The 14874-nt window shown below is 39.5% G+C and overlaps 1 protein-coding gene across 3 annotated transcripts in view; it reads right to left on the bottom strand.

Moving 5' to 3' along the window:
- Nucleotides 1-14874, bottom strand: part of RLF (RLF zinc finger) — a 52370-nt gene that overhangs the window by 13986 nt on the left and 23510 nt on the right. For all 3 annotated transcript variants that reach the window (XM_068658101.1, XM_068658103.1, XM_068658104.1), the window contains 3 exons: nucleotides 11437-11569; nucleotides 6923-7125; nucleotides 799-935 (listed from right to left, as the gene is read on the bottom strand). In XM_068658101.1, the coding sequence (XP_068514202.1) occupies nucleotides 799-935; nucleotides 6923-7125; nucleotides 11437-11569 (473 nt within the window). The remainder of the gene's footprint in view (nucleotides 1-798; nucleotides 936-6922; nucleotides 7126-11436; nucleotides 11570-14874) is intronic.

Below are 14874 nucleotides of genomic sequence, written 5' to 3'. Positions count from 1 at the left end.
CAGGAGCTGGGAGGGGATAGACCCAGGACAGGTGACCCAAACTAGCCAAAGGGGTATTCCATACCATCTGACGGCATGCTAAACAATATATAGGGGTGGCTAGCCGGGGGAGGGGGGTAGGACTGCTCGGGGCTAGGCTGGGCATCGGTCAGCGGGTGGTGAGCAATTGCATTGTGCATCACTTGTTTGTACACATTATTATTAGTAGTACTATTATCATCATTGAATAATAATAATAATAATAATAATAATAATAATAATAATAATAATAATAATATATATATATATATATATAAAATTATTATTATCCTGTCTTAATCCTGTCTTATTAAACTGTCTTTATCTGAAATCATGGGCTTCACTTACCATTTCTCTCCCCCGTCCCAGAGAGGGAGGGGGGAGGGTGAGCAAACGGCTGTGTGGTGTTTAGCTGCCGACCAGGTTAAACCACGACAATTACTTACAGAGATACTACATTGTCAAAACATTACTGCCAACGCCAACAATACAAGTGCTGTTTTATTTTTGAACAATTTTGACATTACTTTTGTCTGATAACCATTTGGTGATAAACTGCTCTCTTCCTGCAACTATGACTTAACAAGGCTAAAGATGAGCTATTTATTTTGTCATAAGTTATCTAGAAAGTATTTCAGTCTGATGAACTTCTCAAATAAATTTACATTCATTTCACTACATATTTTTTTGTACTTGACCAGCTCAATTCTTTTGTATGAAAGCCAGTAAGCAGTGAAGAAAAGAACAGTTAAGTTAGAGTCAGTAATACTTACTACTTACCAAGAACAATACACATTTGCTGTTTGAAGCTGATGAGTAAGATAAGTTGTACAAAGAATAAATGCAGTGTTTTCTTGTCCCTCAGATTCTAGATTACATATGATGTCTAGTACTTCTTTGCAATCCACCTTTGCAATCTGAAAAAAAGTAGAAGAGGCACTTCTGAACATGTTTACAAAAGAAATGCAGGTTTACTGTATCAAAGGAAGTGGTCTCAAAAATGAACAAAACACTGTCTCTGTTTAATACAGAGTTCACACATCTTTAAGCTATGGAACAGTATAAAAAGTTAGTTCTTATCCTTTACTTTTCTTCAGGACCATCTTCTATTTCGGACAGTTCAGCAAAATATTTACGTAAAAGCAACACTTTACCTCAACTCCCAAATTCTCTGCCTTTGAAAACATTTCTGTTTTCCTCTTGACAATTAAAACCCAGGTCTAAAAAGGTCAAGAGATCTGAAAAAGCAAGTCTCTTGCCCTCTTTGCCCATAACCATTAATTCTGAACAATCACATTCCAAAAGACGATGTTAAAAATTTAAGTGTTTAGAGAGAGCAAAGCCCACTGAAGTTCTGGATTTACAGATGCTCCTATTCAAAGCAGTCAATCTCTTCTCTCAGTCAAGCTTCTCTTTAACGAAGCCACAGTCACAAACCTACCCTTTATTTTCTGTCCTATATCCAAGCCCTAAACTTGGGAGTGCTACAGAAAACTGCTCCTTGCTTAGTTCTTGTTGTATTGTTCAAAAGTACACTTAACTGAAGGGCTAAGAGCAATGCCATCTCCTAGACTGCTAACACTGCAATTACAGAGCAAGTGGGAAAAAAAGAAAGAAAAAAACAAAACAAAAAACAAACAAAACAAAAACAAAAACAAACAAACAAAACAAAACATTGCAAACTGCAGACTCTTGCCTTATTGTAATACCAAACCCCTGCTTCTCCTTCCAGTAGGAATGCCAAGAAAAAGATTACATTCAAAACTCTGAGTAGCCCTATAGGGCAGAAAAAAGGACTTCAAGAAAAAATACAGCTCTAGTCTTTGATCAGCACTCTCATGTTTGTTGTAGAGAACTGTTATATACTATGTACTTTAAGATGTATGGGATTATGTTAATGCAGCCCCTTAATTCTGATCTCTGCAAGCAATACCCTTTTTTATGTTCTCATGCTTGTTAGGTGCTCACAGGTACACATTTTCAGCTCATTTGGAAAGTCAATGAATGTGTCTCAATTGGAAAACTCCAATTCTCTTTTGCGACTTCACTTAGTTATTCTTATTCTTTAGAAATCACAAATTCAGTGTATTTTGTAATGCAAATTAGGAAGAAGTTATATGACCCCAACTTTCATCTCTGATAATTTCCACAATTATATACTGCCACTGTACCACTCAGTATCACAGCAAACATTCTGAAGTAATGCCAAGAGGTTGCACTGTTCTGATACGTCAGTGATCTTCCAGGTCTTCATTTTTAGAAAAACAGATATTGGCAGTGCATGCAAATATGGAATAGGTTGCTCCGACAAATGTGAAGATGACATGACTGCCTGTGATCTGCTTGAATATGCATCACTTGAGAGACTAAGCTCAGTTTCTAAAAAGCCCATAAACAAATCTCTCAACTTAGGCAGTTTGAAAAACACATTGCCACTTTTAAAGCTACGAACTTAAAACCTACTTTTTGTTTATCAGGCTACAGTACACCAGAAAACACATTTTGAATGGCCATCAGTTACTCCTATTGAAAATGAAAAATGCTGTCATTTTTCCTGTATTCTGTTGTAAAGAAGGATGCCAGGCTATTCGTCTAAGTTACTGTATTTGGAGAGCTTTAAACTAGATTTGAAGGGGGATGGAGTTGTAGCTGGACTTCAACCAGTGGGGCAGTGCTCTAGTATTCATGAAGACTGAGAGGCCTCCCACCTTCCTAGGGTGAAATTGGCATGCTCAGCTCGCTCCCTGAAGTGCCTGTACACCTACCTATGCATGCAGTGCAGGGAATAAGCAGGAGGAGTTACAAATCTGTGGTTTGGTCAGGAGATTATGATTTGGTGGCAGTAACAGAGACATGGTAGGACTGCTCACATAGCTGGAACGTGGTCGTGGATGGTTATGTCCTGCTCAGGAAAGACAGGCTAGAAAGGCGAGGTGGAGGAGTTGCTCTTTATGTGAGAGAGCAACTACATTGTATTGAGTATTGCCCAGGGGCAAATGAGGAGCGAGTTGAGAGTCTGTGGGTGAGAATTAAGGAGCAGGCTGGCATGGGGAATACTGTTGTGGGTGTCAGATCAGGATGAAGAAAGTGACGAGGCCTTCTACAAGCAGCTGATAGCAGCCCCGCAATCACAGGTCCTGGTTATCGGGGGGGGGGGATTTCAAATACCCTGTTATTTGCTGGAAGGCCTACTCAGCCAGCCATCTGCAGTCCAGGAGGTTCCTTCAGTGTATTGATGATAACTTCGTGATGCACATGATAGATGTGCCAACTAGGAGAGAAGTACTGCTGAATCTTGTCCTCACTAACAGGGAAGGGCTGTTGAAGTGGTGAAGGTTGAGGGCAGCCTGGGTTGCAGTGACCGTGAGATGGTGGAGTTCAGGATCTCGTGTGGCAGGAACAGAATACCAATCAGAATTGCAACACTGGACTTCAGTAGGGACAACTATGGCCTTTTCAAGCAATTGAAAAAGGGGAAATTCCATAGGACAGGGTACTTGAAGGTACAGGAGCCCAAGATAGTTGGTTGGTATTCAAGGACTGCTTCCTCCAAGCCCAAGATCAGAGCATCCCAACAGGTATGAAGTCAAGAAAGGGGGACAGGAGACCTGCATGGTTAAACAGGGAACTGCTGGGCAAACTCAAGTGGAAGAGGAGAGTCTACAGATCATGGAAGGAAGGGCTGGCCACTTGGGAGGAATATAAGACTATTGTCAGAGGATGTAGGAAGGCAACTAGGAAAGCTAAGGCCTCCTTAGAATTAAACTTTGCAAGAGGGGTCAAGGACAACAGAAAGGGCTTCTTCAAATACACTGTGGATAAAACTAACACTAGAGGCAATGTAGGCCCACTGATGAATGAGGTGGGTGCCCTGGTGACAGAAGATAAAGACAAGGTAAAGAGAAGGCAAAGTTACTTTATCTATAATGCCAGAGGCTGTCCTGAGGAGCTCCATATCCCTGAGGTCCCAGAGGAAGTCAGGATAAAGGAATTTGCCTCAGTTGATGAGAACTGGATTAAGAGCAATTAAGCAATCTGGACATCCATAAATCCATGGGTCTTGATAGGATGTACCTGCAGGTGCTGAGGGAGCTAGTGGAAGTCAGTGCTAGGCCATTCTCCATCATCCTTGGTAAGGCATCGGGAGAGGTGCCTGAGGACTAGAGGAAAGCAAATGTCACTCCAGTCTTCAAAAAGCGCAAGAAGGAGGACCCGAGTAACTGAAGACCAGACAGCCTCACCTCCATCCCTGGAAAGGTGATGGAACAACTTATCCGTGGCATTGTCTCTAGTCGTATCAAGGATAAAAGGGTCATTAGGGGCAGTCAACACAGTTTTAGCAAGGGGAAAATCATGTTTGAACAACCTGATAGCCTTTTATGAAGATAGAGCCAGGAAAAGCAGTGGATGTGGTCTACCATCATTTCAGTGAAACATCTGACACCATCTTTCACAGCATCCTTGCAGCTAAACTAAGGAAGTGGGGTCCAGATAATCAGGTAGCGAGGTGGACTGTGAACTGGCTGGTGAAGAGAAAACAGTTGTGGTCAGTGGGACAGAGTCTACTTGGAGGCCTGCATCTAGTGGAGTTCCTCGAGGGTCAGTACTGGGATCAGTACTATTCAATCACAGAATGTTAGGGATTGGAAGGGACCTTCAAACATCATCTAGTCCAATAATCCCATATACATTCAATATATTCATATATATTAATATATATATTTCAGTATATTCATCAATGACTTGGATAAAGGAATAGAGCGCACTGTTAACAAGTTTGCTGATGACACTAAACTGAGAGTGGCTGACACACTGGAAGGCTGTGCTACCATCCAGTGATATCTGAACAGGCTGGAGAGTTGGGCAGGGAGAAATTTAATAAAATATAACGAGGGCAAGTGTAGAGTCATGCATCTGGGCAAGAACAGGTACCAGTATAGGTTGGGGACTGACCTGTCAGAGAGCAGCATAGGGGAAAGGGACCTGAGGGTCCTGGTGGACAGCAGGTTGACCATGAGCCAGCAACTGTGCCCTTGTGGCCAAGAAGGCCGATGGCATCTGGGGTGTATCAGAAGGGGTGTGGGTAGTAGTTCAAGAGAGGTTCTCCTCCCCCTCTACTCTGCCCTAGTAAGACCACATCTGGAATACTGCATCCAGTTCTGGGCCTCTCAGTTCAAGAAGGACAGGAAACTTCTTGAGAGAGTCCAGCGCAGAGCCACAAGGATGATTAAGGGAGTGGTGCACCTCCCTTACACGGAAAGGCTGAGGGAGCTGGGTCTCTTTAGCTTGGAGAAGGAGACTGAGGGATGACCTTATTAATATTTAAAAAAAAGTAAAGGGGGAGTGTCAGGAGGACAGAGCCAGGTTCTTCTCAGTGACGTCTAATGATAGGACAATGGGCAATGGGTGCAAGATGGTACATAGGAGGTTCTGCTTAAATAGGAAACAGAACTTTTTTTTTTTTTTTTTTACAGTAAGGGTGACAGAACACTGGAACAGGCTGGAACAGACAGAACACTGGTCCAGGGGGTTGTGGAGTTTCCTTCTCTAGACATTCAAAACCCACTTGGATGTGTTCCTGTGTGACCTGAAATAGGTGTTCCTGCTCTGGCAGGGGGACTGGACTAGATGACCTTTCGAGTTCCCTTCCAATCTCTAACATTCTGTGATACAGAACATAAAACCATGTAAGAATTATCTTGACTTTGTCTACCATGTCATTTTAGTTTGAAGAAGTTTTAACATTACAAGGATATTTCAACACCTATGTCATCATAAAAAACATCCTCCCACTAACCTAAGCCTTCCACTTTTTTTTTTTTAATATCATATAACATTATGATAAGTTATAAGGGATAAGAGAGAAATTACATTAGGGGGATAATTTTAAAACAAGAAGGGAATGGCCTCAAGTTGTCCCAGTTGTGTTCAGTTTGGATATTAGGAGAAGTTTCTTCTCAGTGGTTAGGCATTGAAATGGGATTCCCAGGGAGGTGGTACTGTCACTGTCCTGGGTGTGTGTCCTGGTTTTGGCTAGGATAGTTAATTTTCCTCCTAGTAGCTGGTAGGGTGCTGTGTTTGGGATTAGGATGAGAAGAGTGCTGATAACATGCTGATGTTTTAATTGTTGCAGAGCAGTGCTTATACTAAGCCAAGGACATCTCAGCCTTTTGCTCTGTCCTGCCAACAGGCAGGCTGGGGGTGCAGCAGGAGCTGGGAGGGGACAGACGCAGGACAGCTGACCCAAACTGGCCAAAGGGGTATTCCATAACATCTGACATCATGCTGAACAATTAATATGGGGGGGGCTGGCTGCTTGGGAATAGGTTGGACATCTGTCAAATGGGTGGTAAGCAACTGCATTGTGCATCACTTGTTTTGTACATGTTACTATTAGTAGTACTATCATTATTTTCCTTTCTTTTCTGTCCTAATAAACTGTCTTTATCTCAACTGATAGGCTTTCATTTCTTTCTCTGATTCTTTCCCCCATCCCAGAAAGGGAGGGTAGGAGAATGGCTGTGTGGTGCTTAGCTGCTGTCTGGGTTAAACTACAACAAGGTGGTTAAGAAAAGGCTGGATGTGGTACTTAGAGACACAATCCAGTGGTAGGAGTCAGAAAGGACAGCTTTACACTTGTATTTTGCTTACAAAGGGAACTGAAGTTACAAGATTTATTTTAAGACTTCAAATACATCTAACCTCACAGACAAGTAACACAATTCATAACTACACTAGCGGTTGATACAAATGTTCTTTACTACTACAGTCTCTAATAGATCATTTTATCTTTTTCAACTCCATTGCAACACTTTATTTCTGCAATACAGAGAACTGAAGTTAAAGAACAAAATTCTAAGATACTTAATAGATACACATTAAAAGGGACTATGGATTTACTAACCTCCTTAATGGAGTCTTCATTAGGCAGCATAGAACACACACATGTGATGTAGGCTTGGCGAAAAGATGAAACATTTGCAATTTCAGGAGAATCTGCACACAATTTTGACAAGGAAGTAGCTTGTGGGATGCAGTTTGACTTCATCAAATGTTTTATTCGCATCTGCAGAAAGGAAGGTCCTTCTCGTGTAATCAGTTTATTAGCTATGAAAAGAAAAAAAGCTTTGAGAACATACCATATAACAACTAACACTTAACTGAAATTGTTTCACTACATTCACACTTTATTACAAATTTTTATAAGCTTTCTTAAAAACACTGGGTGTGATAAGAAGTCATAGCAATAAATGTAGTATTTTTTCCCCACACACATTCAGAACAAATAAGTAGGGAGAGAATGCTGGGATATAGAAAATGGGGTGGTGGAAATCATATCAAATGATTGCATTCATCAAGGCAATACAGAATTATGCCATGGCAGTGACAGAAGGACACTAATCAGACTATATGGTATTTTGAACAAGATACCACTAGTTAAGCTGAGATTCAGCGTCTTCAACTTTTAATTGTAGCATCATATTACAAGATAAAAGTAAAAAAAAAAATATTTCAACCAAAGACTTTTCCACCTAATCTGTTAAACACATTGCCAAAATATGCAGAATGAATTTCAGAGAGAAAATATTGTTTTTATGGTACTTTTGAAGAACAGTATCTGAGACACGCTAGGCATACTCTAGATCAACCAAACAACTAATTATTACAAGAGACTGTGAGATAATTCCATATTAAAAATTCAATTATTTTTGTAATTGGTTAGCAAAATTTATTTAATGAAGTTTAAAACTGAATAAAAGCTGAGTTCAGAATTAAAGCCATTTTTATATTAGTTCAAGACATCTGGTTGAAAACCTCACCATTTAGTTTGATTCTTTCCAGGTACTTAAGATGTATTTTGCCTTTGCTGATGAAACAGTATGCTTCTCAACAGCTATGGGCTATTCCCAGCTTTAAAAACATTAATACAAAGCATTAATACAAAGGCACCTTGACAGTCTCCAGATATGTACATATTTCAAAAGACCCTTGGAAATATAAGAGAAAGAGGAGTCGATATGTTCTTACACTGCATTTACAACACTTCAGAAGATATTCCATGAAACTGCTGCTGTACTAGACGATAAAATGGTTAAAAACAACTGAAAAACCATTGTACTAGAACTCTTTCTTCTGTACCTTTACTCAATAAACCTGTCATTCCTGTTGTGGCCTGTAAGAAGCGTATTTTCATTCCTACTATCTCTATCAAACAGAAGACAGCAGTCAGAAAATACTAAGTTTCCATACAAGAACATCAAACAAATCAAAGGAGTGACAGAATTAAATGAAGAAAGAAAAATTTGTAACAGATCAGTGATTTCCATCTTGTATTACAGATACAGGTATTGATCTGATAATGATTGTGAAGATAAAAATGGATTAAAGTAATCCAGCAGATACCTAGGTAATTTATATTTGTTTAATCTATGCTCCAATCATGTCCTATACGGGCAAAAAGAATAATTCCAGCTTAGATATCATTTGACTTCTAGAAAGTCTATTACAGCAGAATCTGACCTCCTAAAGCAGAGAAACGAAGGGACTGAAGGAAGAAATCAAAGTGAAAAACAACTGACAAGAGTCTATGAAGCATGGTGTGGTAAAACTTCATGGATCAGTTGATATTTTAGTATTAACAGTGGAAGTCACTGAATTACACTTGTCTGATGATGAAAAGATATACCAGATATGTTAACAGCACAGTCTAAGAGATTAAAAAAGATTTTCCTCACCATAATTTATTGGCACATACAGCAAGATTTCTTTAAATTTTCATTTTGTCTTGCTCCACTGTGTTGGATATACAAATCTGACACATTCATCTCTCAGATGAAAAGTAAAGTTTATGTATGTCTTCAAATCTAGTTCTTTTTTTCCCCCCCATAGGATTTTAGAGCTCTATGATTTATTTTTTATGTGTGTATAACTGGAATTGTTTTAAAATGTTATTGAATATTTGGTTACAATTTCTGGAGAATCCTATGGCCTATGTTGTCTTTCCCACAGTTATACACTCTCCAAAAAAACCTGCAACTTTGCAGCACCTGTTCAACATGCTTATACTCTAAGAGGTTAACAAAAGCAACTAAACTTAAACCAGTCTCCTCCATAACATAAGCGCACAGAATTACATAATTAAAGTACCACAGTATTACTCTATTGTATCTGTAGTTATTAAATATCCTCATTCCCTCTCTGTCACTCTTTTCCCAGTTCCATTACTAATAACACTACTTCTTTCATCTACCAGTTTTGCATATTTGCTGCAAACTAGAACAGCAAGAACAGGAGAGATCTCACATGGCACTCACTGCCTTTTCAGTGCTTATCTTTTCACACAAGCTCTATTGCTACTTACTGTTACACGTATTGTCTGTTGAAAGCACTCAGTATCTGAAATACCTTGTTTGGATGCAAGGATAGTAAGTTCGGAAAGCTTGTAGAAAGACCTTTTAGATATGTCTAAAAAGCTATGTTGTGTGTAACAGGCCACAAGGATGACATTTTTGTTGACTCTAAGATATTCCAAAAGCAAGCAAGCATCCCCCTTCCCCCCAACAACAACAAAACAAAAACAAAAAAAAACACCCCCAAATAAGGTTTTCAAGATCACCACAGAAGAAAGACACCTAGTGAGAATAGACATTTTAGGTAGATATTTGGGCTCTTAGAACTGGCCTTTAAGATGGCAGATCTGACCGCCACCTCTTTAACCTTAGGTTTTACTTGAGAAACCTTGCTTTGATAGACTGGTCTAAAAAATGATTCAGAAGTCATATTCAGATTGTTTAAGCATGTCTGCATCTACTCTAGACTATGTGAGAATGCATCTGAGCAGCTACAGAATTTCCAGAATAGCTCCAGTGTCCTGTTGCCTCTGCTTGCATCACATGAAAGAAACTCAACTGAGAGCACCTCTTTTGGGCACATATTCAGCTCCAGCTAAATAGACAAACATTAATTAAATAAAGAACTCAATGAAATCAAATTCCAGGTTGCTGCACTTTCTCAGGAAGAGGGACCTACACCCAGCCCAATTCAACACAGTCACAGATGTGTCAATCAATCCATTTCTTGTCTGCAGAAACTTTATCCCAAATTAAAAGACAGGACTGAACTGCGCTGTTACTGTTGAAGACAAGAGGTACTCTGAACCACATCACAGGAAATAACAAGGTACTCTTGCAAAGGAATGAAGTGTACCAGCCACTGATAAAATCAGTCGTGTATAAGATGCAATTAAATCTATAAAGGAGTCCACACAGAAGCATGTGAATTCACATTAGTCCACCAGAACAGATCTTGGCTTGCTACAGCTAAAGCTTGTTGAACAGTTGAACAAAACAGCTGAAGATTTTCAGGATGTAATTATCTTCAGTAAGAGGAACAAATTTTGAAATGCAAGTCTGAGCAGAAATCCACTAAAAGCAGCAACAGGATGTCCTAAAAATACTAGTAATGAAAAGCTCCAAAGCAGAATATTAGTGGTAGATAATTCTCCTCAAAACATGTTAGAGATGGGATTAACTAGTCTTTGGAGTTTGAGTGCTTCTGCTATACTTTAAGTGAAGACTGGCAAATACAGTACAACTCAAAGAGAGGCTACCCAAAGCCAGGAAGAAGGATTCTGCTATGGAAGAAAGCTTGATTTAAAAATCCTTGCTTATGGTACTTTAATTTTAAGGAAAATATTTTAAGCTTGTCCCCCTCTGTTATTTTTAATTTAATTTAGAATATCACCAAGATAAACTGTGGTCTTGTGTACTCGTAATGGAACAACTATAAGAAATATCTGTAAGTACTCGATACCTCTAATAGGTAGGAAAAAATTCAGTGAGTTAAAATGTAGAGTTTAAGAGAAGACATTAGAAAGTTACATGAAATTACACAAAAGTTATTTTTTTTGACCTCATTTTTTTTTGATTCAAGATATTACATCCATAGTCTAACTGCAATCAGATTCCCAGCCCAAAACTTAAGAAAAGGTAACCTTTAAACTCATGCCTCCCCTTCAAATGGGCACTTTACTTGCATCTTCTTTGCCTTTGAAAGATGTGTACGTTAACTACTCCTTCCTGTGAACCACTCAGGAAATCATTCAAAATCACAGCTATGCAGAACAAAGCACCTTAGGGAGTAAATTTTTTTTTTTTTTTTAAATAATGAAAAAGAAATGCTTCTTTAAAAAATAGACTAAAATATTTGTGCTATAGCCCAAGTGGAGATATGTTAGAGAGGATTCAGTGTACTAGTGAGACAGTTTCAATCATAAGTATTATTTAGCAGCCTATGAATACTACTGCACAAAGCAATTTAAACTGCAACTCCCTTCTGACTTTTAATCAGTTTCCTCACCGAAATTGCACCAAGTTCTCTCTTAATAACCCCATCTCATCTCCAAAATCATATGCTTACCTTCCTCTGTTTCTACTGGTTGCTGGGATAGAATTTTAAGAAGAACTGGATTTTTCCACACTCCTTCCCTTGTGATATCCACCAGTATTTGGAGGTTGTTATTCCCAAATTCCAGTAAAGCATCATGTGAATCCTACAACATGAAAAATAAATCATTAGAAATCTTTGCTAAACATTTTAATGTAATTTTATTAAAATATAATAAAATACTAGGACAGATAATTTTACACTATTCTTCTAAGTCATTACTGTTCTGACATGCTTGCATTGGTGTCTTCACAACACATCCTTTCTCATATATGCTTCTCTAATGCTACAATAAAGCTTCCCAATTGCCATATAAAGAAACTTAGCTGTAATGACAACTCAAAAAAACAACTGTTCTGCAGTTGTAACTCTTCTGCAATTTTCATGTTTCTTCATGCATGCATGTAACAATTTCCTCATTTTTACGTCTACCATTACTTTCTAGCTTTTAAATATATTTTTTTTCATAAAAATGAAGGGTTTTGTAATAAAGCATTTAATGCCAACTGAGAAATTGGAATTAAGACTAATTACTTCTCAAAATGAATAAAAAACATTGTGAGCCGCAGACTTTATATTTACTGTAAGCAATAGTGAGAGAAGACTTATTTCTTTGAGAGATATTAAAGCATGCTGTTTGGTACAAAGTCCGAATTCACAGTTACATTCTTCTGATCAGTACCCTCTGATAGGGCAGTCCAGTGCCATCAAGTGTTTTCACCTTCTTGCAGAAGAAGGGTTCTGAGAGAGCAGCATACAAATTTTAGCTGATTTGATTTGGATGGACAGTGAAGCAATGATTAAAAATCATCCTAAAATTTAATGCAGAGGAAGGGGGAGCTGCCAGCATTCAGCTGTCTCTCAGTAGTCTGAGAAAAGCGAGAGGAAAAAAACATCTTTAAGGAAGGAACAGTATGCACCAGAAGGGGCTCAGAAAGGACTCTCATCTGCCAAAAGGGTGAGGCAGATGAGGGGTCATAAGAAAATGTAGATTTCTTGGTGGTTACACATGTGAGAAGACTCAGGGAACTTAAAGAGAAAACAGAGCACAACATAAACAGCAGAGACTGCTGTACAACACTTGCAATCCTGACCAAAGTGGATCATGAACAACTTCTTTAATCAAGATGAATACTCATTTCTACTTTATACAGACACACCATTCCCTTGGAAACTAATCCATGCATAGCACATTTACAAATTAAGATCCAAGTATTTCCAATCCTGATAGTTTTGATGCTGTGAAAACTGACTCAGACACAGCACACTGAGCAGGTCTCCAACAGAGAGGTTCATCCATGAAACCTGTTTGCATTGTACTATCCTCAGGGAGATCAAGCCCTACCATTTTTAATTCTGGAAATCTGAAGGAAGAATTATAGAAGTAACACGGAAAAAGGTTATGTCAACACACAAGAAAATTAAGTGGAATTGAATTCCAGCATTTAATGTTTCTAGCAGGAAAACTGACACGGTGTTGACCTGTGCTGAAGAAGATACAGTACCACTGAGCAAGATCTCCCCAGAACTGACAAAACTGAAGCTACCTAACTATCTGTAGTCAATTTGTGACTACACATGCATTCCTTCCATCAGTCACACACGACATCAGTCATGTTTTAAGTTTGAGAGAGCATTTGATACATGACAATATCCACTGGTTCTAACAAGCTGTGTTTAAAGTTGGCAGTACTTTTAATCATACTATCTTAGAATAGTTTGAGTTGGAAGGGACCTTTAAAGTCCAATTCTCCCACCTGACATGGGCAGGGACACCTTCCTCAAGAATCATCTGCTCAAATCACAGAATTGTCTAGGTTGGAAGAGACCTCAAGATCATCGAGTCCAAACTCTGACCTAACAAGTTCTCCACTAAACCACATCACTAAGTTCAACATCTAAACCTCTTTGAAAGACCTCCAGGGATGGTGACTCCACCACTTCCTTGGGCAGCCCCATCCAACCTAACCTTGAATACTTCCATGGACAGGGCATCCATAACTTCATTTCCAGTGCCTCATCAACCTCAACAAAGAACTTCTGGATATCTCTAATCTAAATCTACCCTCTTTTCGTTTAAAACTATTACTCCTTGGCCTACAACTACAGGTTTTTGTAAATGCTCCCTCTCCATCTTCATAGATGCCCTATTTACCAGAAGGCCACTGCAAGGTCTCCCCAGAGCTTTCTTTTCTCCAGGCTGACCAACCCCAGCTCTCTCTGCTTCTCTTCACAGAATAGATGCTCCAGCCCTCTGATCAGCCTTAGATCCCAGAGGAGGGTCCCAACAGATTCACATTTTTCTTGTGCTGGGCATCCCACAGCTGGGCACAGTACTCCAGGTGGGATATCACAAGGGTAGAATAGGGAGCCAATTGTCCCCCTCTGGACCTCCTGGTCCCACTACTTTTTGTGCAGCCCAGGATATGGTTGGCTATCTGCACCAACTGACAGGCTCACATACAATTTCTCCTTCTCCAGCATACCCAAGTTCTTCTCCACAGGGCTGATCTCAATCCATTTATTCACCAGGATGTACTGATGTTTGGGATTACCCTGACCCAGGTGCAGCGCCTTGCACTTGGCTTCATTGAACTTCATGACATTCAGGTGAGCTCACTTTTCAAGCTTGTGTGGGTCCCTCTGGATCGCATCCCTTCTGTCACGTCACCACTCAGCTTGGTGTCATCTGCAAACTTGCTGAGGATGCACTCAATCCCACTGAGTATGACATCAGTAAAGATACTAATAAGTACCAGTCCTAATACAGACCCCTGAGAGATACCACCAATATCACTGATCTCCATGTGAACATTGAGATATTGATATATTCTCTGGATGCAGCCATCCAGCTGATTCCTTATCCATGAAATAGCCCAATTCTCAAATCCATACTTCTCCAACTGAGAGACAAGGATGCTGCTGTATGGGACCATATCAAAGGCATTACAGAATTCCAGGTAAATGTATCGGTTGCTTTTCCCTTATCCACTGATATAGTTATTGCACCACAGAATACCAGGAGATTGTTCAGATTTGCCCTTGGTTGTCTGAATACCTGGTTCGCGGTCTGAATAACCTCCTTGTCTTCCATATGCTTTAACATAGCTTCAAGGATTATCTATTCCATGATTTTCCCAGGCACACAGGTGAGGCCTGTCTACAGTTTCTGCTCTTTCTATCATGTTTTAAAAATTTGAGTGATGTTTCCCTTCTTCCAGTCACTGCAGACTTTACCTGACTGCCATGACTTTTCAAGTATGATGGAGAGAGGCTTGGCAACTACATTAACCCTCATGCCCTAGGATGCCATGTCATCAGGCCCTATAGGCTTATGTACAATGCCATTATTAACCTCAGGTTTCCTTCCAATACCCTCTGTTGTATTCTTGATCTATACTGGAATTAGTT

The sequence above is a fragment of the Anas acuta genome, chromosome 21, assembly GCF_963932015.1.
Source record: "Anas acuta chromosome 21, bAnaAcu1.1, whole genome shotgun sequence".
In the NCBI taxonomy this organism is placed as follows: domain Eukaryota; kingdom Metazoa; phylum Chordata; class Aves; order Anseriformes; family Anatidae; genus Anas; species Anas acuta.
Note: the sequence above shows the minus strand (reverse complement) of the source record. Positions and strands in the feature narration are given on the sequence as shown.